The sequence below is a fragment of the Bacillus rossius genome, chromosome 3 (assembly GCF_032445375.1).
Source record: "Bacillus rossius redtenbacheri isolate Brsri chromosome 3, Brsri_v3, whole genome shotgun sequence".
Lineage (NCBI taxonomy): Eukaryota > Metazoa > Arthropoda > Insecta > Phasmatodea > Bacillidae > Bacillus > Bacillus rossius.
In genome coordinates this window covers 122,093,800-122,119,821 of record NC_086332.1, presented here as the reverse complement: position 1 = coordinate 122,119,821, position 26,022 = coordinate 122,093,800, and the positions used below count along the sequence as shown (strand labels likewise).

The 26,022-nt window shown below is 38.5% G+C and overlaps 1 protein-coding gene across 2 annotated transcripts in view; it reads right to left on the bottom strand.

Moving 5' to 3' along the window:
• Nucleotides 1-26,022, bottom strand: part of LOC134531211 (dynein axonemal heavy chain 2) — an 864,487-nt gene that overhangs the window by 167,620 nt on the left and 670,845 nt on the right. For both annotated transcript variants that reach the window (XM_063366870.1, XM_063366871.1), the window contains 2 exons: nucleotides 25,511-25,723; nucleotides 4,366-4,581 (listed from right to left, as the gene is read on the bottom strand). In XM_063366870.1, coding sequence (XP_063222940.1) covers nucleotides 4,366-4,581; nucleotides 25,511-25,723 — 429 coding nt within the window. The remainder of the gene's footprint in view (nucleotides 1-4,365; nucleotides 4,582-25,510; nucleotides 25,724-26,022) is intronic.

Here is a 26,022-nt window from a genome sequence, read left to right as displayed (position 1 = left end):
CGGAATATAGTGTGATTTTTACATAAATAAATAAAACAGGTAATACATAGAACTTTGTGTATAAATTTATTCTTTCTTCGTGACCTGCTACCTGTATGTTCCACTCATCGCCTAATTTGAGCTAGCTGGAGGTGGTGAGAGGTGACAAAATCACTAGAGTAAACATATCAATGCTCGATTATTCACTGTCACTGTATACTTCATTGATAAACAAACTTTATTAAACATTCATAAATTCAGTCTGTAAATACTGTTGAAAACAATACAATTTATTATGTATGACTTAGTTTACATGATTATTGTTATTATGTATGGTTCTAACATTTATATTAGTTTGTGTTAATGTTTGTCATGTTGGTACAGAAAGTGTTTTTTATTATTATGGTGTAATCGGTTGTATCCTTACAGAACCATGTTTTAGACTTGTCTTTCTCGGCTATTAAATGTCAGTAATAAAAGTGATGTAAGCTATAAAATAGTTTTACATTTATTTACATGTATATCTGATCACAAATACCATGCCTTCTAACAAATACTTAGTAAAAAAATTTTACCCTTATTGCACACAAACATCTCGTAATTGCGTGAAGAGATTGTAATATCTTATAACTGAATCATGCTGAGGTGAAAGGGACTAAGTCAAATTTTATGTGTTCTTCAGGAGAGACTTTAAAACATGGTTTAAATCACACAGACATAAAATATATAAATAATACATGGAGTTACATATTTCTGTGCAATTAGATATTTAAATTTCTATGCAGTAAATAAAAACAGGGAAATAGATTCAAAAATATTAATAAACAAAAACATACAATTATTGACTTAGTCCCTTTCACCTCAGGGTGATTCAATTGTATAAATAAAAATTTGTTTGTAGAGGATAAGTTGATATATAAATAAAAACTCTTACATAAACATCTATTGTTTGTCTTATGACAAGAAGTGCTAACTTATGATGGCTGAATTTGGGAGTCATAAATTATGATGGAACGTCATAATATTAAGAGATTGGTAGTCACATTTCACTGTTCTACATCTGAACTGTGAAGCCTTATCTTTATGAGGCAAAATAAGATCCATAATCGACCTATTGATCCTTTAGACCAGCGATTCCCAATTTTTTTCGGCCAGGGAAACCTATAATTGACTTTTCTTTTGGTGGAACCCAAACTCCTTCAAAGAAAGTTATTTGACAATAATTGTGCCTGCTTTATATGACATTCGTCCTGACTCACGGAACCCCTGTGACCCTGCACTAAACACCAGGGTTCCGCGGAACACCTTCTGAGAACCACTGCTTTAGGTCTGTTCCATATTCAGTGAAACCATCTTAAGAAAATACCATTCAAGAAAATTTCCTGAATTATAAGTTTAAAAAATTTATCACTGTCCCTATAAATTGGGGTTTGGAAAAAATTAGCATCTAGCTATTTTTTCTAATTTACACTTTATATTATATTTTTTGCTCATTCCCAACATAAGTGCTATTTTAGCTCTTTTTATACTTAAAAGAGAATTTTTTTTCAGCTTAATGGTTCAAAATGTCATTCATTTGTATAATTTCTACAGTTTTCAAAAAATGTTATACAAAATGTATCTTTTCACACTTAAAAATAGAAACAACCCTGTCTTGTGGACATTTAGAGACCTGACTCACCTTATATTAGTACTTAGCTGTTTTTCTAGGACACATCCTGATATATCTATATAATTTAATTATTTAAATTTATATCTGTCACTTAAGACTTATCAGTACTTCCGTTTATACACAAATACAATATGTTCACCATCTTTTATGCTGATTTTCTCACCCACAGACGAAAGGTGTAAGGTTGTCATTTAGGATGACAACAAAACAAACTGCATTCTCTTGCATTTTGCTCTAGCGGGAGTGTGAAGTAGACCACAGCAGTACTTCAGGTACTTGGCATTCCCTCAAATGTCACACTTGACCCATGTGGTGATTTCTGGTAATATTCTCTACAATAGTTTCAGACCAGCATGATTCGTTATATTGCCATGTCAATGTAATGCAGCCAAGATACATGTATCCAAAATAACTTCAAAATATAAGCACCACCCAATTAATCCAGTTGTTTGTGTATAGTTCTAAGAATTAAACCTGCGACTTAATGTTTACTATCATATTACCCTACCAATTGTTTGAGTAATATAAGCAGGGTTCGACTTTAACGCCTGTCCGCCTGTCCGAGACGGGCAAATTTCCGTCCGGACAGGTATATAACGAAACGTGCCTGTCCGGGGGGACAGGTTACTATTAAATTTCAACGTAACATTCAGTAGTCCACACAAGTCCGTCAGGAGTACCGTATTTACCCGCATAAGGGTCAAGGGTCGCACATTTTATGCTGATTTATTGAGTAATAAAATATGGTGCGACCCTTCCGGGAGTGTTTTACAGCGCAGTTATTCTACTCCGCGTTCTTGACCCCTCCCTTTCTCTTCAACGACTTCCACTGGCGCGGCGCTAGCAAGGCTGTTGTAGAAGGGGGAGATGGGGAAATCTAAAAATAAACCAGCCAGAGAGGGGAGAGTGTGTTTGTGTGCGTGCGGCCATGTGAAGTGATAACCGGTTTTCCCTCCCTCCCTCTCACCCACCCGACACAAATTCTTCACATTCCTTCCCTCTCATTCGTTTCACGTGGGAACTGGCACCCTAAACAATTAACGTGTCTATCTTGACAGGTTTTTATGACGCAAAGGCGCTCAATATTTTAATATTATACATTAGAGTTGTTTGTGCAGCAATGTGGCGATATGTAAGTGGCGCTTCAAAGCCGCCGAAAAAAAAAATTGGTTGTCTGTAAAGTCGGTTTACGGACGATATTTTAACGTGACAACGTCATAGCAAAACATTGATGAAATGATTGCATACTTTTATGAATAAAATTGAATCATTTTTATTGAATTATCACTATTTTGTATGGATACAAAGAAGGAGTGAAATGAAATCTTCAATTTAATTGATAAATTTACTTTTATTTCCACTCATTAATTCAAATATGTTTATTACTTTAACGAAGAGATTATTTTAACTATGACTTTTATACATGTTTGCTATTTAACTTCTTCCAATCGGTTTTATTCTGTTAAGGATAGGACGATGATAGGAAAAGTAGAAACGAATGGGAGTGTTTCAAGTTTAATGTGCCTCGAAAAAGTCAAATTGATGGTTGTTCCAATCGAGTGGAAGAGAGATAGATGCGGCGCAAGCGTATAAGGAGAGTAATGGGACAAAGCATAACGGGACAATGAGTCATCCTTTTTCGTGCGTGCAGCCCGCGTTCATTGATTTATTAGAATTTTTCAAGATCCCTTGTGAACAATAATGTTCAGTATGAAATGGTGGAGCCAGAATGGATAGCTCTGAAATTGTTGTTCACCAGGATTGTACTCCTGTTGTCAAAGCAGATTGGAGGGAAATAAACACAAGACACAAGAACAAATTTGTTAATATTCTTTCACTCGTGGATCTTGTGTTGTCTCTGCATGCTCACACCGCAGATTGTGAAAGAGAATTTTCTTTGATGAAGTCTACCAAAACGGACTGGCGCAAAAAACTTGATGATACATTATCATCACTGATGCATATCCAGATGAAATCAAGTAGTGTCTGTGATCTTGATCCTACCCCTCCGGCTATTGAACTTTGGTTTAATCGTGGTAAGAGAAAGTGCAGACCATTTCAGCCCCCATACAGAAAGTGCGTAGCTAGGCTGCAGCAAGATGAGGAAGATGCATCTGATGACAGTTCATCTGATAGTAATTCAGACACATTAAACCAGTGATTTAGTGCAAAACAAATCAATATTTAAAACTCCATTATTAATATTAAAATAGTGTAAAACTGACTTGTTTTGAGTAGAGTGATGTTCTTAAGCATATATCAAGTTAATAACCAGTAATTATTTTAACGTAAGCTGGACAGGTGGAATTAGTTACGGACAGGCAAGTGTCCAATTATACCTGTCCGTTGGACAGTCCAGTTAAATCCTTAAAATCTATCCCTGAATATAAGCATTAATTTCGTTTGGCGGATTATTTGTAGGTAAATATTTATACATATGAATATTTCATTTTGTAGGATTTACAATATAAAAATTAGGTTTTAAATAAGTAGCACTCCAAATGTTAATTTCTAAATAATGCATGTTAATATATAAAATTAATAGATTATTATTTTTGAAAAATAGATGCTAATTTTTTCAGCCCCTACCTATACATACACACAATTATATCCTTTTAGCAACATTTCATTTTATTTAGTACCTCTAGAGATACTGTTTTTGCACGACAGTGATAACAAGGACGGTAACTACTGCACAGAGCTGTGGGCCGCACCTTCTCCCCCTCCATGTTCTTGATCCACTTGACGCCCTGGCTCTGAGGGTCGATGAGCAGCGGCCAGCGCGAGCACCCCGTCACGATGATGCCGTTCTCCGTGCTGAAGCCGTCGGACGGCAGACCCTGGATGTTCCACTCCCGGATGGTGGTCGGATCGCACAGGAAGTCCTCCAGCCGGAACTCCGCTGACAAGGGCACCTCCAGCTCCACGACCTGAGCAAACAGCAGCGAGTGTGCTCTAGTGCCATAGCGTTCAGTACACCATATTGATGTGTCCATACAGCCAACTTAATTCAGGTCAAACCTTAACCACAAAATATTGTCTCTAAGCTTAAGTCAAAACATATTACCAATTTACATAGTCATACTATAGCCATAAATACCAATAATATTACTGAAAATGTTTTAAGAATCCATCATGACTTAACCTAAAAATACTTTTTGAATGTTAGGTAAAACTGTTAACTGTGGAAAAGCATGATTATCACTTTAAAGAATGTAATGCAACAATGTGATGCAACAATGGGGCTTTTAAGATACTAGCTGCCTGACCCGGCTTCGCGCGGCTATACTAATGGAAGAAAATTAAGCCACATCTCCCATTTACAGTAATGGTACATAAAAAAAAATTCAGTGAAAATTTATTACAATGCTGTATAATGTACCGGAGAGAAAATGAATAGCACCGATGGTTTCCCGACTCGTGCACGCAACGTACAACTGATGTACCCATACTTCGCTACTGCAGTCTACAGGCAGATCACTCTTGCGCCACTCATTATACATGCCCCTCCTTGTGGGTACGCCACTGCCGCGCGATGCCCATTGCCATGGAGACGCAGAAGGCATGAACAATGCAAAATCCTGTTCTCATGCAGACAAAGTACCCACTGTTGCCTGGTTTTAACCACCCATGGGATCTAATTTTCGGAAAATGTCATCCTGCGTAACATAAGGAACATTACTGTGAAGTTTCAAATCTGTAAAATATATATACTTGAAAAAAAAGGGCAATAAAAAAACAAATTAAACACAGAGAGAGAGAAAAAAAAACAATAGTTTAGGTTTGCGATTTAAAGTGATAAAAAGTATTTAAATACTAATTGAACTCTTATGAGGGTACTGATTGCTTCGTTGTTAATATCACACGGGTGTTTTTTACTTGTATGGGAAAATTAAGAATGATAAGGCATCTAGTGCGTGGCAACAATGTTAAAAGGCAATTGGAAATAAACTTCTAGCGCCTGCGGCATTGTCAACACACACTTTGTACGTGTACTGCATGTTGTATCTAACCCCCTCCAATGCATTTGATTCTAAATTGGACTTTTAGTAAGGATCCCTAATGTTATTTATATGTAATATAATATAGCCTTCCTCGATAAATGTACTATCCAACACTGAAAGAATTTTTCAAATCGGACTAGTGGTTCTTGAGATTAGCGCGTTCAAACAAACAAACAAACAAACAAACAAACAAACTCTTCAGCTTTATAATATTAGTATAGATAATGTAAAAATAATTAAAAGTAAAAAAAAAGCAGAGGTACTAATATCCAGACGAAATCATTATTTTGCCTTCTGAAACCAAAAGATCCACTAGTTACCCCCAATTATTAGGAGAGTGAATTGTAAAAAACTTATAAGATAACTTGTGTTTACTCTGTTATGACTGAGGAGTGTAACACAGGGCAGGTCCCAGGGGCAGATTCAGAACATCTCTTAACAAAATACAAGATTTTCCTTTGAAAACATTGTTTTATGCAGTGTGAGTTTGAGCCTCCTCTGGCACAAACATTGTAAAGAACGCCAATCCAAGGGTTTTGATGTGTGCAACTGAGTGACTAAATGTCTACTTCTTTGATGCTTACACATTTTAATAGAATGTACACATTTCTTAAAGAATCTAGAATTGTTTCTGACATATTATTATTTTAACTGTAATCATCATCAGCTGAGTAAGTAAAATAAGACTGATAATCATAAAGTCAATTTGTACTCAAGCTTTCACACTCAGCACAATGCTGTTTCGTATATTACACATGTAAAATAGGCGTCTGCGAGCAGAAGATTTTCACTTCGAGTCGAGCTCGAGCGAGTTTGCTAAAATACTCGCGAGTATCGAGTCGAGTTCGAGTTTTTTTTTTTAAGTTTATTGCACATAAATTTACTGTGATGGAGTAATAAAATGTGAGAACTTTTGAGAAAAATATGGAAATAAAAAAAGAAACCATTATCATTGTTAGCCTACTAAATTAAAAAATTCGATATTCCTAAAGTATTTGGAATTTCTTATCTCCGCCGGTTGATTTGAAAAGAGGAAGTGAAAGAGCATAGAATAAAAGTATTTTCAGATTTTTAGCATTTTTTTTTCGCATATACCGTTACTCTACATATTTACCAAATTGTTTAACCTCAAAATTAGTGTCAAATATCTGTAACTTGTCATTAAGTTTAATCAATTTAAAGTAATAAAAATAGAAGCATTTTACTTAATTCAATTTACACTTGCAAAAAAAACTTACGCACAATAAACCTACATGGAAATTAAAGTCTTTTTCAATGTCCTGTAGTCTGAAATATGTTTACTCATGTCATCAAATGTAGAGCTGTACTGAAGAAGCCGATTTTGCCAATATTTAGTTGAATCGGCATTTCTGCCAACTTCCAATACTCTTGTTAATTTTCGACCGATATTACTGAAAAACGAAAGAGACTGCCATAACCTAAAAATCCACGAGTACCCTTTTCACTTTTCGTAGTAGTACTACATTCTTTCAGATCACATTATTTCTTAGCAACATGTGCCAACCGTACATATCAAGATTTAACATCCTTTTTTTTTTTCAATAATGTTCTTTAATTTTAATATGTCCTAAATAAATACATTACCATCACGGTAAATACACATCTCGGTTATTACGGCAACTATAGTGCAAATGTGGTAACTATCATGCTTCTGCAGTAGTTATGGTATCTACAAAGAATCTTTAGTTCTTTTTATGGTAATTATCTTAAGATAACTATTGGAATTGTACTGTAGTTATGGTACATCATCCATATTTCTTCGTAAGTTGTTGTTCATTTGTATTTTCTTCATATTTATATTTACGTGCGCCATTACTGGCAGGAATTTTCATAAAAATGTTAAACGGGACTTTATATCACACATTTAATGGTGTAAATGATGAGACCCCGGACAATTTAAATGCTTTTTATAGTAAAATGCGGGAAATGTTTCCGCATAAGGCGGGAAATACTTCCGCATAAAGGAGGAAAGTGATACATTAATGCTATGCGGAAAATTATAGAAGTAAAAAAAATTAATCACGGAAATTCGTAAATCCCGGGTACGTAAAAATGATGTGTTCATGTATACGGTCGATCATGTTACATTATAAAGTAAAGGATAATAGTGTTGTAAGACTTTTATTCCGATATAATGAGAGTTTTTTTTCTATAGGTACAGTGCAAGAAAAGCTCGCTCGAATTTCGAGTTGTTGAAAAGCCACGAGCTCGAGTTCGAGTATTACTAAAAAACTCGACTCGAAACTCGAATTTCGAGTACTCGCAGGTGTCTAATGTAAAACATCATATTATCTCCCAACAGTGACAGGTGTACATGAAATGAGACTCAGGCTAGGAATTTCTAATACATTACAACATAATAAATACATAACATAATAACATAACCTATAATAATGAAACCTTGATGTTACTGTCAGAGGGGGGGGGTGGGTGGGGGGGGGGGGGGGGCGGAAGGGGGGTGGAAAGAAACTGGCATCTCTATAAACAGAGAGAGTATGAAAACAGTGATCAGAGGCGACGAGCGTGCCAACATGCGCAACTAATAGAGGTTCTATTTCTATTTTGTTGGTAGCTTTTTTTTCGAGACTTACTGAGCGGTTTAGCGGGCAGCTTCAACCTGTTAATTTTGTGTTACAGTGATGCGCACGCACCTTAAAATTTCCCTCTCATAATTTTTTCATAACACGCCTAAAGAAGTATAACTTCAAAAAAAATAAATAAAGAGTGGTTATAAGAACTAAACATTTAACAGAATTCTTGAACAAATTATGCATTTCAGCCAAATAAAGAAATACAAAAATGCAGATAACAACAGACTCGGTTTCATACTGGGTATACACCTTACATGCTAACTTAACAACCATTTGTGTACAAGATCAGCAAATGAAAAATAAGATGTGAAAATATTAAAATAGCTACCAACAACAATAACTGATCAAATTAAAACTGTACAGTACTTAATAAGTGAGGCTGCCTTAACAAGGATATCATAACAACACATGTCTTTAACGCAAATGTAAAATTTAACTATCCTTATTTACTTTTTTACAATGGTATGCAATAAAAATAAATGGCCACTTAAAAATGATGAAGTTCTAAAAATAATAGTGGCAAGATAATTAAAAATTTTATATTATAGTACTCTATACAGGGGCGTAGCCAGGGGGGGGGTTTTACGGGTTCAACCCCCCCCCCCCCCCCCTTAGCACCAAATCTTTAATTAATTTCTTATTCATCACTCAAACAAATTTCATATTAAAATTAATAAAATTTTTACCATTACAATATTTAAATTTAAGTACCGAAAACTGCTAAAATATCACTATTTTACACCTTAAAAATCCAAATTTTCTGGGGGGAGGACCCCCGGACCCCCCCGCTTTAATACAGGGGGGGGGGGGGAGGGGGGTGCGCGGATGCTTCTTAACACCCCCCATACACAAATCCTGGCTACGCCACTGACTCTATAAATGCTTTTATGGAACTTGCAACAAAACTGCAGTACATTGAAAATACCTTTTGGCACAGCCTAAAAGCATAAGTAGATTTCGAAGTACCTATTTCTTATGGAAATGTTCTGGAAACCTCTTTAAACTTCTAGAACATTTTAGGAATTTAATGTACCTGACATCTTACATGTTCTCCAATATTCCAACATGATCTATAAACATTGTCTCATATTCCATGCAGGGAAATGTTTAGAATGTTTTTAACTCAATGCATCCAGCAATGAACAGCTTACAACAAATTTAATATTATGCGTACTAAGGTAACAATGAATTTTTTTGACTTTCAAAAACTATTTTTCATTTGTTAACTAATGTGTGGTCATATAAAAATTTGCTTTGGACAAAGGTCTAAAACAATATTAAAATTGTTTGATATAAGTTGCAACCAATTTGATAATAAAGATGTTTTAATTTTTTTATTTCAACATATTTACAGAAATAGTTTGTTGCTTAAAAAATTCTTCAGCCAAAGGTGTTAGATAATGTTCAAAATTTTTACAATAAATTATAATGGATTTGATATTATATATAATAAAAAGTGACTATTTTATTTTGTCTTTAAATCCTTGTTACTTCCACCCCTTGCAGTAATGGTTGGTTACATAAAAATTTACTTATGCCAAAAGTTTTTAACAATATTTTGAAAGTTTGAAATAAATAATAATGGATTGGATATTGTACATGGAATGGGAAGCCTACGATGTTAAAGAGTATTGGACCATACCCGAACACATCCGAAGAATTCACTTCGGCCAATGTCGGGATGTTGTTTTTCTGTTGACCCAAAATATAAACACGGCCATCACCCGCTATCTTGGTAGTTATTTAATGCTAAAATAAATACTCATAATAAAAAATTTCAGGCAAGTAATTTTGCTATGTTTGGTCAGATGTTTAATGATTGTCATTAGGATTCCATTTCTTTGTTTGAAAATATTTGGTTATTAAGTTAGGCATTGGAAGATAAGAAGTTCTTTACATGTAGTTATTGTTGTTACATATTTGCGTCATATTTACTTTTAAAATACGTGATGCTTATCAGAAAGTGAATGCGGCATTGATTAGTAATGGAATCACGTATGGTTCCAGCATATGATTTGAGAGTTTTCAGTATTGTCGATATAATTATTATTTTATGACTTGATTTTAGCTCAAATGTATGGGCCTTTTCTAACTACATATTGTACCAGCTGTACGCTGTGGTAGCTATTTTCTTCATTCTCCAAAGAATATTTAAACTGCAGAGACCTCAGAGCTGGATTATCCAAGTATGTAATCAGGGCGGCTCCAGGCAAGGCAAGCTGGGCAACCCCCGAGGGCCCCGCACCAGCCTTTGTATTATTGAAGCAAATGTTTATCATGAAACTGTAGACTCTTATTCATTTTATAATGTGAACATAATTTATACAAAATTTGATAAGAATATCACAATTTCAGAGAAAAATTAGCAAAAACTTTGTTTAAATTGATGTTCCAGACTGACAACATTGGTTAAAGAGTTTATATAAAATTATTTTCAATATTTTGTGTTTTGAATTATTATAGTTTTTTTTGACATTGTATGTCATTCACTTTGTTTCTTCTCCAGAGTGTCACTTGTGAGGACCTGTTAACTACATAATCAGTACTTTTAACAGCTTCTGTTTGTTGCAGGTATGTGAAGAAATTATAATATTACCTTACATTGAACTACTGGGATTCCCCATGTATATGAATAATTATTTTATTAATCCTCATTGTAGCCGTTGTTTTATTGAGAAATATATTACATATTAAATTAAAATATATGTTTATAGTTTATAAAGATATTCAATTACATGAAGTGGCATGAAGGAAAATATGGCACACTGAACATATAAACACTAATTTTTCAAAGCAGCAAGGCTTATGCTTTATTTTACAACAAACTCTCAATGCATTCAGAAGATACCTATGATATAAACATGTAAAATCATAATATCTTAGCATCAGAGATGATATTATTGACATTTCATGTTTAACAAATGTAAGCATATGCAAGATTTACCATAGTTAGTGATTCTTTAGTCTTTGAACACGTTCGCAGCAAGGGCTTTTTTTTTGGTCTAGAGACTTGAAAACAATAACACTATGTAAAAGTTTTCTAAAAGCTGTTAAGTGTTATAGTAATGACTACCATAAGTAATATTCAATTTTTTTCCCTGTTAGGCAGGTAACTGGATGAACTTCCTTGACTTAATGTGGAACATCATTAGTTCTGGGGTAACAAAATATATGTATTTAGTTATTTACATAATACAGTTTTGCAACTATTCTGTTATAAATAATATTCCTGTATTAATTTAATTACTAATATCAAAGGCTTTGGACAAGTCACATAAAATACCTATTATAAATTATTTCCATACTTTGCATTTAGAACGGAATTTATGAAGTCATTCTATTAATAGCTGCTGACATTTTTTATCTTTTGGAAGCCATACAGATGACAGGTAAGTATTTTGAGTGAAATGTAAAATATGTAATTAGTGTTTCATTAATAGCACCATTTAATATTATTGCCATTTAGGTGCATATTAAATAAGTATTTTTTTAATGACACCATAAGTATTTTTCCCATTATAGGTGCTCATCATAGAGAGCCCTTAAGGGTGGTTGGAATGACACCAATAGCAAATGTAAGAATGCAAATACTCAGAAAAAATACCAACCAGGTCATTATTTTCTGCTTGTTATGAAATAATTTTGATAATCCATCAATAAATGATTTATATCCAACTTCTGTGTCAACAAACCTCAAGATATAGGCTTAATTTTTCTTAACACATTTTTCAAACAACTTTTCTAAATCACTGTTTAATTGTGCCATGCTTACAGACTTACTCAAATTCCTGCGCAACATTTACAAAATGTTATGTCTGTTCATTGTACTTCGCCCGATGGGCTGCGATTCTGGTTGCCCGACCTAACACACATCGGCCATTCGGTCCTGCACCAACAACAACAACAACCTAATCTATCTACACTTCCGGCCTCCACACTTCTTGGCATGGCTGCCAACCTAGAACTATTGCACACATACACTACACAAAACGTGAACAAAATCCCGACGTTGGCCAAAGTGAATTCTTCAGGTGTGTTCGGGTATGGTCCAAAACTCTTGTACATAGTAGGCTTCCCAAATGGAACGGAATTCTTTTTTTTCAAAACCCTGGTTTTTTCCATTTCTTGCAGTAATGGATCATCTTATGAATATGATTCAAACCAAAGTTTTAGATAATTTTTAGAAGATTTACCGTTTATTGTTATAGATCTTATAGTTTACCTAAAAAGGGAGTTCTGAGTTGTTTTACCTCTTACCCCTGTTTATTTCACCCTTAGCAGCAATGGTTGGTCTAATCAAAAATTGTTTCTGACAAAAGTTTTAGATTATATTTATAAGATTTGCAAACAATTTGAATGGATTTGATAGTGTACTTACTAAGGGAGTTATTAATTTTTTCATCCTTCAAACACTGTTTTTCCTACTCCTTGAAGTAGTGGTTGGTTGTACAAAAATTATTTCAGATGCAAGTTGTAAATAATATTTTTAGGTTTCACAATAATATTATAGATGGATTTAATAGCATATATAGTACGGAAATAATGTATTTTTTTAATTTCCACCACTGTTTTTTCAATAATTTTCCAAGAATTGTTTGTCTTATCAAAAATGGTTTCAGAAAACAGTTTTAGATAAAAATTATTTGATTTACAAACAGTTTGAACACATTTGATAGATAGTGTGCTTACAAAGGGCCGGTTTTATGACCTTCGGTTAAACCTAGGGCTTCAATTTAACTTCCAGATAGATCGTATTTTGGTTTTATGGCCCACAGTTAATGATTAATCTGAGATATTCTACCGGTTAAAGTTTACCGTCAATGAACTGAGGGCTAGCTGTTTAACCTAAAACTAACGAGCATCAGAAAAGAAAATGGCGAGATATCAGGCAAGGTTAGTTGTTGACAGTAATAGTGAGGATGACTATTTGTGAATTTCCAACTGCATTTTATGCAGGTTTCTATGAAGTTATTTAATACTGCACACAAAATTCTTCTTTCAATTCATCTAAGTTTGGCTATAAATTATATAATGCGATAATTTAGGTAGGCCTATTGCTGAGTTCTAAATTATATTTGTCTTTAATTAATTCTTAAGGATATATATATATATATATATAATGTACATAGAATGATTTAAAAATATGTGTTAATTTACTGCATTTAAAAATTGCAAAACAAATGTAATTAAAACCAATAAAATTCATGTGTTTGTGAGAAATAGATTGTAATTAACACTCAGTACATGTAGTTAGAATATATATATGTACATTTATTCATAATAAAGTAACCAAATCCGGGATTTGAAGTTCAAATGACTCCTGACATGGTCCAATTTTGCCGGACTGAAATTAAATGTGAAAATAAAGGATAACCTTTTCCCCTCCCTATCTTACAAACCTCTACTACCTTCATGTCATGCAAGTAATTTATGTGGATGATGATACTGAAATGAAAACAGCACACTAATAAAACCCACACCTGTGAAATGAAAAATACCATGTAGTTTCATGAGGCAGGATCTACATGGTTTATTAAATAAAGAATATGACAGAAAAAAATAGCTCTGTAACATAAATATTTTTCCTCTGTCTATTTTTTGTGCATAAGGACTTATTTACACTTGCTTTATATTAAATTAACCTATCATAACCTAAAATAAATTGTCCTTTGAAATACAAGAATATCGTTGAAAACAAGAAAATGGATTAGGTTATGCAGAAAACCAAGAAATTTAAATATCAAAGTATTTATTTGGTTTAATTTAATATAATTCTGTTGCCAAATAAAGTTTACAACATTTTTTTTGCAGCCGTCATAAGACTCAGAATTTACAGTATCACACAAAAAACAATATATAAACAGCTTAAAAAACTTAAAAAACAAATGTAACCAACTTATAGTTTATTTTATTACCAACACATCAGATATTACACCATACGCTTCCGTCAGGTCTTGGTTAGCCAACCTCCGGCTAAGTACCTGTCGTAAAACACCATTCGTTTTTTAACCGGAGGTTGGCTTAGCTTAGCTGGCTTTCTTCAGATTTAACGGGAGGTCGTAAAACCGGCCCTAAGACAGTTAATATTACTTTGTCCTTTAACCCCTGTTTATTACACCATTTGCAGCTATGGTCTGTTTTATAAAAAATTGTTTTAGACAAAAGTTTTAAATGAAAATTATTAGATTTACAATCAATTTTATGTGCCTACTAAGGGAGTTTTGAATTTTATTGTCTTCCAACCCTTATTTTTTTCTACCGCTTGCAGTTGACTAGTTGTTATGAAAAAGTTTTAACACTTTCAAAATGATGTGATTTTTTCATATTATGGCAGTTATAGCAATTTTCCTGTTTTACAAAAAACCTTCCCCATTTCTACTCCATTGGACGGATTTTGTCCATTAACAAACTCAACCGAGATTTTCCATTACAATATTTTGGGTATCCGTTTGGAAGTGATTTGCTCAAAGTTACTGCAGTTATCGTGTCCATAATAATGTTGTAACGTTGCAGAATTTCCGCCCCCCTATTATTTTATTCATTTGAATAACACTATTTTATGTTTAATGTTTTTGTAAATATTTTATAATTATTTTAATTTTAAATATTTTGTTGGTGTTTTCATAATAATTATTAATTTAAGTAATGTTTAGTAGTGTTTTATTATTTGTTTTCTTCATAATTTAAAATTAACATGTGTATTATTAACTTTCTTTATATATTTTAAAGCATAGTGTGGATAGTTGGACGGTAAATTTTGAGAACATACTAGAAAGAGTGAAAAGAAACGAGGACATGGGCACGACACACTGTCGCCAGCAGGTCACTTGTCACACCTCGAGATAGTGCGTCGTTGGAAAATCCCAGCACGTGGACGTGTAACTGCGCACCACGAAACTGGAACTTTCGCTGGGCGCTGTGTCGCCAGCCAATCAGGGCGAACCTTGAGGTGGCGTGATGTGTCTCCCCATGCCAGTATTTTTCAGGAAATAATGTGATTGGTCGGTTGGCCCACGGGGTTGCCTTCCTTTGTTTTGTCTTGTAAAGGGACGGTATCTGCGTGGTGCATATTCAGTATCAGAGTTCAGTAACTCAGTAGCAGTTGTGAGGTAGTAGTCTACAGTCGGGCAGTAGTGGTCGTTGTCTCGTCGGCCCAAGGTGTGGTCGCACTGGCGGCAGTTTGTAAGAAAAAATGTAACTTGTAACAAGAATTATTTTCAAATATATAAACAAAATTTTAATAGTGTTTTCAATTGTATTTGTTATTGTTCTGTGTTGCCGAGCCGGGCCAACTCTGGAATGTAACAATGTGATATATATCGCCTACTTATATTATAAATACGAAAGTGTGTTTGTTGGTTAGTCCTTTCATGCAGCAACAGAGAAACAGATTGACATGATTTTTTGCATAGAGATAGCTTATGAGCCAGAGAGTGATATAGACTCCTTTTTATCCTGGGAAAATGCATAAATCTGGAGCATAATTCTGTAATCACCTCAAGCTTAATTTGTATCCATGGTAATGGGATTTAGCATTGATACTTTCTGCATCTCCATGGCAATGACCATTACATCAGTTGTTTGCAGTTCGGGTTGGACTTGTAGATTAGTTAATATTTCTACTTAATTATGACTTGGTTTTGTTTTGTTTTGTTTTTGTGTTTGTTAAGTGTCTCGCTGCCAAGAGAGCCAGTGAATAGCCTGCTCAGATGCAGTAGATTGTCAAGCTACTTTGAGACGCTGCATAGCTGTGGCAGTGGCATCCTTATTAAAAATACTTATGTACCTGGATAGATATAAAACTTTATCTGCCTGTGCAAAGCTGGGTACCACAGCTAATAATATTATAAAAAAACATTAGTCACTGTAAGGTTTGCAGACTTTCTGAGTCTTAGTTTGAACTAATTGTTACAGAATTACAAAGTAATAACAAATAAAATAATTATTTCATAGTGTCAAAATACTGAAAAGCAGTAAATATTTTCAATGAAAAATAAAAGATTAAGCTTGGTCATGAAAAAGAAATAAAAAAATAATAAAACAAATGTGTACAGAGAAAAATAATTAAAAATATATTTTCAGTTATCACAGCATCAGTATTTGAAACGATGTGCATTTTGTTGGTATATACCAAGGGTTCTCAAACAACGTGTTATGGCTTTGTTCAATTGGGGGAGGAATTCCCTGGTTTATACAAACAATACTCCTTAACTCATTTGTGTAAGTGTGTGCTGTGCAAGCAAGGGGCGGCTGCAGGGCCCTGCGCCAGTTATTTTACTGACCGATGCACCTGTCAAGTAAGCTGCTTCTCTCTCTCTCATATATTTATATATATAAGCCCATTGTGCCTCACGCCGTCACCACCCCTCTCCTCCCACCGACACCCTCTGTTTCAAACCTGCCGCCCCGTGTGCAGGTGTGTGTGTGTGCATGTGAGGCACCAACAAGAGGCGGGAGTAAAGTCTGTGTCACGACCCCTTTTATTTTATTATTCAATTTTTAGGTTTACCTAACTGTCTTTTCTTTAAATAATATTCCCTAAGTGTTTATGTTTTAAGTGCTAGTTGTAAGGACGGCGCAGCGCCCCACGCGGCAGGCAATGAAACTACCCGCAACTAGTTTGAACCATAATCATAATTAAAATAATCAATACTCAATTAAAAAATTAAGGAAACTTTGTTATAATTTTATTATAGAATTTTTAGTGTATTTGTTTTAGTTAAAATATGTTTTAATAAATAACAGGAGAGACTAACGGTAAATCCAGCGCTTTCCGGCCGCCATGCTGCCCTGGCCTCTTCAGTCACTTCCGTTCGTCACCCGGGGTAGGATGCTTGGTGAGCACCGCGCAACTTCATATTTTTCTTAATCAACTGATCTTTTAACATCCGCCGGACTTATTATCATTCTTAAACCTTTTTTTGTATCTGCAAGGCCTACCCCAGGTGGCCGACTCGTTCTAATAAATAATTAAGTTCAATTCGAACATTTAATCACGAACCGCGTCCTAAACTAACGAGGCCAGGCCACGAGGTGACCTGGTCAGCCTGTAAACTTATTCTCTCCCGCCGTTGGCGTTTTAACAGTTTCATAGTGTATGTAGGTGTAGCGCGATTGGAGACATGTTGTAACGTTGCTGAAATAAAAGGAGTACGTCCAACGTGTGATTTTTAGTCGAGTGACCACGTGTCCCTGCTCCTGAACCACGAGGCATGTGGGACGCCTTAAGAGCCCACTGGAGCGGTATCGCGTGCTAAGGGAACCAGGCCTAGCCCTACACGGGTCACGTCACGCCCTGAAGGGAGTCTCCGCCGGGTCCACGTGCCCATATCACGTGGTGGCGCCCACTCCGACATTCCATTCGTTACGTTCCCTTACCTCCCTAGTACGACAAGATATATATATATATATATATATATATATATACACATACACACACACACACACACACACATTTATAAATCACCCTGAAATGAAATGGACTAAGTCAAAAATTAAGTATTTTTTGTTTATTAATATTTTAGAATCTATTTCCTTTTTTCTTATTTACTGCAGCAAATTGAAAATATCTAATTTTACAGTAATATGTAACTTCATGTATTTTTTATATATTTACCATCTGTGTGATTAAAAAAATGTTTTTAGGTGTCTCCTGAAGAACTCATTATATATATATATATATATATATATATATATATATATATATATATATATATATATATAAATAAATAAACTTTTGAGTTGAGTATACTTTTGGGGTCTAAGAAACATGAAACGAAAAACTATATAAATATGATCCAGAAGTTCTTCAAAATCTATCTAAAAATACTGATTAAGTCTAGAACTCTAGCATTATACGAAAAATTTTATGACATGAGTGTACTTTATGTGCTATCATTGAGAAATTGGTTAAGACATTCAGTTCAGAGCTCTGGCGATGCTAATACCACTGTTACTCACTGTTGCGTGGTTTGCATTTCAGAGATGAAGACACTACGTATTATTTGTTCACGTAAAATGTTTACATTAAGTTGCGTAACACCTTAAGTAGTTACATAAAACCACTGTAACAATCAGTTTGATATTTTGTGCATAAACTCACCCAAGTCAGTTGATTGTGACATCGTCCGGGCCTACGGCCCCCTGTAAGTCCGATATGCCACCGCCCAAACACCATCCACCCTCCATTCAAACCTCCCGCCTACCCGTGCGTACGTGTGCGTGCGTGTGTGTTCGCCCGGCAACATGGCGCTGTCAAGCCAGTGCGCCGCACCCCTAAAAACATAAGTATATGTAATTGTGGTGTTTGTTTTTATTTTCCCTAAGTGCAACGTGACTGCAGATCGGCCGGGAGGGTTTTATGTACTTTTAATTTTTAACTTATATATTAAAATATCATAGCGTTTCTGGACATTCCCGAGGAAACCCGAAGCCAGACAATAATTAAATTTAAATCTTAATAATTATAATTTGTACAATCTTTTCAATTTATTCAAAAATTGTAACATAATTTTCAATGCTTTCTCGTCATGTTAATTTAATTTCCCGTGGCACGAATTCGCTAATATCTTTTAACGGTAATTGTTTCGGCGGGAGGACGCCATGTTAGTCGAGCGAGCCATGACCTCACCCCAGTCTTCCGCCATCAACGACCGAGAGCAGACGCATCAGCACTCCGGGGACCTCACCGCTTGTATTCTCTGCCAAGTAATTCTGTTAACTTTAATTTCATCTCAATCGCTTTCTTTTAGTCCTCGGAGCAGCTCTCGGTCGGGGGACTGCTTTATTAATTAATTTACGGCCAGTCTCGGTCTTTTATCTTGTACTATGTAATTCAATATGTGACCACGTGGTGGCTCATCACCTATAAACCGATTCGTGCCGCGGGCGTTTTGTATAGTTTCAACCGTGTACGTGTGTGAGCGGAATTAGCGGAATAAATCAGGTGTGTGAATTTCACGTATTATTCTTTTATTTTCAATCTGTGTGACCACGTGGAGAGTGACGGCGTGTGGGACGCCTGAGAGCCCACTGCGTAGGTAAACGCGTGCCCGATGCTGAGAGCGGGCAGGAATTAGTGCTAGATGTTTTCAAGGGGGGATATCACGTCTCACATGGGCGACGTCACGCCCTGAGTTAGGAGTCTCACCGGGTCCACGTGCCGTACCACGTGGTGGCGCCCACTAACAATCCACCGTAAAGCCGACCGATCAAACCCCCCCCCCCCCCCCCTCCCCCTGACAAGTGGCTCCCAAGAGCGTGGGGCGTGATAGCAGACGTCTAGTACCGAGACCTGTACGAGCGCGTGAGATAGACGGTTGTAACGCGGAGCGCGCGGAACTAAAGTTCGCGCTGGAACTATTGTTCGCAGGGAGCGCATAGCGGGACTCTGGCGCGCCGACCACGTGGCCAGCCAAGCGATCACGCTTCCAGGAATTCGCGCACAAACAACGCATCCCGAGCGCAGTAAGTAACACAGTGCTGATGTGGACATGAGGACTGTTCGTGTGTAGAGTACCACGTGTGTGAATATGTATGCGAACGAGTGTATCGGTTGTTACTACCCTTGCCCGAGTTGGGACTTGTACGGCAGTACCGCCGCCGGGTATGAGTGTGGCAATTGCACCGAGTACCGCATACACGGCGTGACGAAGTGAGGCGCTAGTCGTGTCCCGGAGGAATTAGCGAGGGCTACCACTGCCAGGAATGTGCCAGCCTGTGGCATCGTAGCCTTATCAGCGAGCGTGAAAGGACCATACTGAGCAAGTTTTTCACCTTCACGTGCGCACCATGTACCGACTACCTAGCCACCCAGGCGCAGTACCCGGCAGAGACGCCGAAAATTTCTTCTCCAAGACACGTCTCGACGCTTCCCGGTCCGCCGACGACACTCACGCCGACGCCGCTCACACCGACGCCGCTCAAGCCGAAAATGACGCAGATCGACTCGCCGACGCACCACGTGCCAACGACGCCGACACCAGCATCACAAAGGTACGTCCCGACGTCACCCGTACCGTCACGTGTTCCGACGCCTACCGCCCTGACGAAGACGCCTGTCGTCCTGACGCCGACGCCCGTCGTGCCAACGCCGAAACTCATCTACTTGACGCCTCCCGACTCAGGTCCGATCGCGGCATTACCAGAACCACTGCGATTCGTCGACCCGACGCCCGCCGTCCCGACGCCAATAACGCTCCCACCGCCTCCTGTCCCGGAACCGACAGCCTTGACACCTCTCGTTGACCTGACGTCTCCCGACACTGGTTCGATTACGTCATCATATGCAAGACCACGTTTCGCCGACCCGACGCCACTCATCCCGACTGTGATGACTCTTGACTCGCCGAAGCTAATTGAGCGACGCACGTCGCCGACCGTCCCGCCGCAGTCTGCAACGCCGTCCAGAACCCGCCTCGTGTCGGAGACACCTCCCGACGCCGGAATGACCTCGCCACCGCACCGAACCGCCGCCCCGACGTCACTCAGATCCATTTCGGCGAAACCCGCATCATCTCCGCCACACGACTCGCCATGGACACCGCCAGACTCGACGCCGAAGCTTCGCGCCACCTTGTCGCCTCCACCTGGCTTCGACGTCATCATGCCTTCGTTACCGCCACCCGAGTGCTCGGTCGCAAACGAGACACTTTGCGACACGACGTTCAGGACCCTGACGCCGAGACGCCTGAGCGCCGCCCCGCCACCTGGATTCGCTCCTCTGTGCCCGCCGGGCTTCGAGGCACAGACGGATGAACTGGACCGAACGAGACGGACACGCGCGACGTCGATGCTGACGCTGCCTACAGGCCCACCTGACGCGACGCCAGGGACGACCGAGACGCCACGACGCCCGATTCCGACGCCGATCGCCACAGTATCGGTACGCCGATCAAGTGCCTCGCCGCCCGAGACGCCACGCGCATGCCGCAAGTTGGCAGCATTGAGACGCCGCACCTTCAAGTCACCACAGCTACATAGTCGCCTGAGCTCCCTGCATCCGCCTGACGCAATGCAGGTCGACGCCACGACACCTGGACGCCCGACCGCCCCACCACCGAACGTGACCACCACCCGTGCACCTGTCACCCGTCAGTCACCACGGGCCGCAAAGCGCCCGTATGACTGCGAGGCCGAGCCGGGCCGTGCCGAGCGCCGCCCGCGCTTGCTGCCCGCCTGCCACGAGCCGCCTGACCTTGATCGCCGCCGCCCCTGTCGGCCGGCACCTTGGCCACCGCCGCGCCGCCGCGCGCTGCGAGACGCAACAGCCGCCGCAGCCGCAGCTGACGCAGATTCGGAGCTCGGAGCAACTGGTGGGTCTCCACACCCAAGGTTAGTCAGCCAGCGCCCATTCTGCCCGTGTGTATTGTCTGTCATGTAAATATTACTCGCCCGCCATCATTTCAACATCGTCGCCCGTCATCGTGTAAACAGTGCTCGCCCATCACGTCAACATTGCCACCTGCCCGCACGGACGTAAACAATAACATTACCACGTGCGCGAGGTAAACATTGCAGGCCACGCCTCTCAACCATCTGTCACTCGGCGCTGTCACATCGGCCTACTTTCGGGGGGGGGGGGGGGGGGGGGGGGGGCAATTGACATCGTCCGGGCCTACGGCCCCCTGTAAGTCCGATATGCCACCGCCCAAACACCATCTACCCTCTATTCAAACCTCCCGCCTACCCGTGCGTACGTGTGCGTGCATGTGTGCTCGCCTGGCAAGAGGGCGCTGTCGAACCAGTGCGCCACACCCCTAAAAACATAAGTATATATAATTGTGTTGTTTGTTTTTATATTCCCTAAGTGCAACGTGACGGCAGATCGGCCGGGAGGGTTTTATGTACTTTTATTTTTTAAAACTTATATATTAAAATATCATAGCGTTTCCGGACATTCCCGAGGAAACCCAAAGCCAGACAATAATTCAATTTAAATCTTAATAATTATAATTTGTACAATCTTTTCAATTCATTCAAAAATTGTTACATAATTTTCAATGCTTTCTCGTCATGTTAATTTAATTTCCTGTGGCACGAATTCGCTAATATCTTTTAACGGTAATTGTTTCGGCGGGAGGACGCCATGTTAGTCGAGCGAGCCATGACCTCACCCCAGTCTTCCGCCATCAACGACCGAGAGCAGACGCATCAGCACTCCGGGGACCTCACCGCTTGTATTCTCTGCCAAGTAATTCTGTTAACTTTAATTTCATCTCAATCGCTTTCTTTTAGTCCTCGGAGCAGCTCTCGGTCGGGGGACTGCTTTATTAATTAATTCACGACCAGTCTCGGTCTTTTATCTTGTACTACGTAATTCAATATGTGACCACGTGGTGGCTCATCACCTATAAACCGATTCGTGCCGCGGGCGTTTTGTATAGTTTCAACCGTGTACGTGTGTGAGCGGAATTAGCGGAATAAATCAGGTGTGTGAATTTCACGTATTATTCTTTTATTTTCAATCTGTGTGACCACGTGGAGAGTGACGGCGTGTGGGACGCCTGAGAGCCCACTTCGTAAGGAAAAGCGTGCCCGACGCTGAGAGCGGGCAGGAATTAGTGCTAGATTTTTTCAAGGGGGGATATCACGTCTCACATGGGCGACGTCACGCCCTGAGTTAGGAGTCCCACCGGGTCCACGTGCCGTACCACGTGGTGGCGCCCACTAACAATCCACCGTAAAGCCGACCGATCGACCCCCCCCCCCCCCCCCCCCGTGTCAAATGGGAGTCCACACAACACTTGTAAACAAGTAAATTCATTTTCCAGTTGAAAATAATATAATCACTGAATGCAAGGCTTCAGGATACTAGGATCTTGAAATGCGTAAAAGAAATGCATAGCTCCATCTACTGAAACATGATATCTGAAAATTGCTTACACTGAACATGATCACTACCTTCAGTGCAGCCGATATAAGGTCCATGCCCGGATTAAGAAAAATCAGAAAGGAATGTTTTCACTTTTATGGTCAATGTGTAGTCATGTCTGCAGCATAACCACCACGTAAAGAAGCATTAAGGTAGCCGTTAAGTCTTCTAACACTCCCTTGCTCGAGTCTCATTTGTCAGCTCCATAATTAAAACAGTTCTGCTGCGTTTCGTACACTCTGGCTCTAAGTGAACTTGCCAACACTTAACCCAGTCTGATCACTGCCGTGCTGCGGTGTGACTCGCTCCTAGCTTCACACTACCGTGACAGCAGTGCCTAACAGTGGCGTAACGTGTTACCAGTTTCCAAAACACATTGCATCGTCCACAAAAACATAAGTACTTTAAAAATGCTGATATAATTGCTGAAGAAACCAAAAGAAATTGGGAGAATCAAAATAAAATAATTAAAGAAAAAAAAGGCAGGTTAAAACTAACTGCCAAAATTAAAAGCCACAGAGAAAAAAGATTCTAGATATATGAGATATGCTTTTCGTAAAATGGCTTTTTTCTTAGAAATTTTAAATGGTACAAAAACCAAAGTTAGAAAATAAGGAGTAGATGGTGGCACCCATCACAATCCCTATGCAAAAAGAGGAAAGGGAAGAACAATTTAGAAATTAAGGTTAAGTAATTCAAAGCATAATTAGAAACAACTAATAAGCAAGATAAGAAATTTATAAATGTACTTTATTTTTACAATAGAGAATCAATTGTTTTAAAAATCTTAAACAATATGGCTGTAATAAAGACAAGTTAACTAATTATTTTAAGAATAGCTATAACAAAATTAAAGAAACAGTAGTGTAAAGCATAGCATAATCTTAAATTCAATGAAATACCGTATTTACTCGCACATAGGTCGCCATCGCAGATAGGTCGCACCCATAATTTGAGGTCTTGAATTTGGTATTTAAGATTCCCCCCATATAGGTCGCACCGGTAATTTATTACCGCGCCGTGCTCCGTGCGCGGAGAAAGGTCATTGTACTCGATCAGCTGCTGTTACGGCGCGCCTGCTGGCTCTCTTTGTTCACTGAGCTGCGCATGCGCAGTATAACTCACTCAACGCTCCGCCCAGACTCGTGACCTTGCATCAGCAGCCAGCCAATAGATGCGAGCTTAGCGGAAAAAAATATAACCTCCACCTCCCGTGAACCAGTTTTGTCCAGTTCTAATACCAGTTTATTGGTATACGCACCAGTTTTCTCGCTGCCATGACATGTTCAAGTTTACGTCCATCTTGATGTCTTGATACCAATAATTAATTAATTACGATCCCCAGAAATAAATTGTTGGTTTAAAAAATATGCGTCAACTGTACAATACTTCCGAAATTATAAAATACGTATAAAACAGTTACCAAGACTCCGCTCATTTTATCTTGTGAAGTTTGTCTCGTACCAGTATTTCGGCTAAGTTGTGACATAAATACAGTATCAGAAATTAACAATCAGCCACGTTCATACATTCGTGTGTTTACGTTTTTCCCTCATGCATTTTAGATTGTCTCCTGCTATAATTACTCGGACTTTTACATGCCTAGGCTTAAATTATTACATGTTTAGAAATAAAAGCAACTTTTCATGTTATAAAATATGTATATTTTGCGATTTAAACTATAAACGTTACGTTTCTCACAATGTTTTTAGGCTAATCTTTTTTAGCTAATCTTATCTACTCTTAAAGTACCCACGGTATTTTCTGGTTGTTTATGGTTGTTACGTGACGTAAATAGCGGGATGGATTCTATTTTTGAGTCGTAATTTGCGTGAAAGTATTGTATTGGACTAAATGGGAACCAAACGGGACCTGAAGAATATAGTGCAAATAACGGGAAAACGTAAATAACGGTAACGTAAATAAGGGGTTTGTTTCGCTGTATATATACATTGTAAATAAATTTGCCTACACCTATACAAACTTCTTTTTCGCATTTTAAAGCAAAATATTGCAAAAAAAAAATTCCTCAAAAATTTTTAAAAATTTTTTCTTCTCATATAGGTAGCACTTCATTTTTCCCCCATCAAATCTGGTAAAATTGCCGCGACCTACATGCGAGTAAATACGGTAGGTGCAAGTTTGATTACATCAAAGTAAAATACATCCTTAAAAAAAAAAACAGAATCTATACTTAAAATTAAAAAGCCTTATGCATAACCACTTCATAAAGTAATAAATTAATATATTTTAAAATCTAACAATTTAATGTTTCTCTTTATTACTTAAAATTATTGTAATTAATTAACAGGTTGCTAACTAGTTTACATATAAATATAACTAATATTTTAAAAGTATATACATAAATGACCTTAGTTTTCCACAAGGAAAGCAGCTGCTGCCTGTAGTGCGACACGAAGGGACCGACGTAGGAGACGAACCCCGTGGCCAGCAAGCAGTCCCCAGGCAAGAACACGAACTGCTTGCTGAGGCGGTGCAGGGTCTGCTCCCAGCGCTCCCGCTCCCCTCCCAGCTCTATCAGCAGCTGCTCTGCCATCTCCAGCTTCCTTTGCAGCTCCCTCGCCTGGACACACACACTCCCCGTGTGACGCACAATTTTAAATTGGAATTTTTAAAAAATAATGTCACCAGTCATTCTTTTCTGCAAGAACTTAAACTTGTTCCTCCTACTGTACACTCAAGTTAAATATTTGCCAGGCCTGCCTCCCCAATTTTTCTCAGCCCTAGATCCCATTTTTGCCGAGTCTTTTGCGAATCAGAATGTGTATCCGTTTATCCCCGCCTTGGCGCATGAACGTCGCCTGTAATTCGCTTCCGATCCATGACGAGAACTGCTATGTCTTGCAAGCTCTCAGGGCAGGC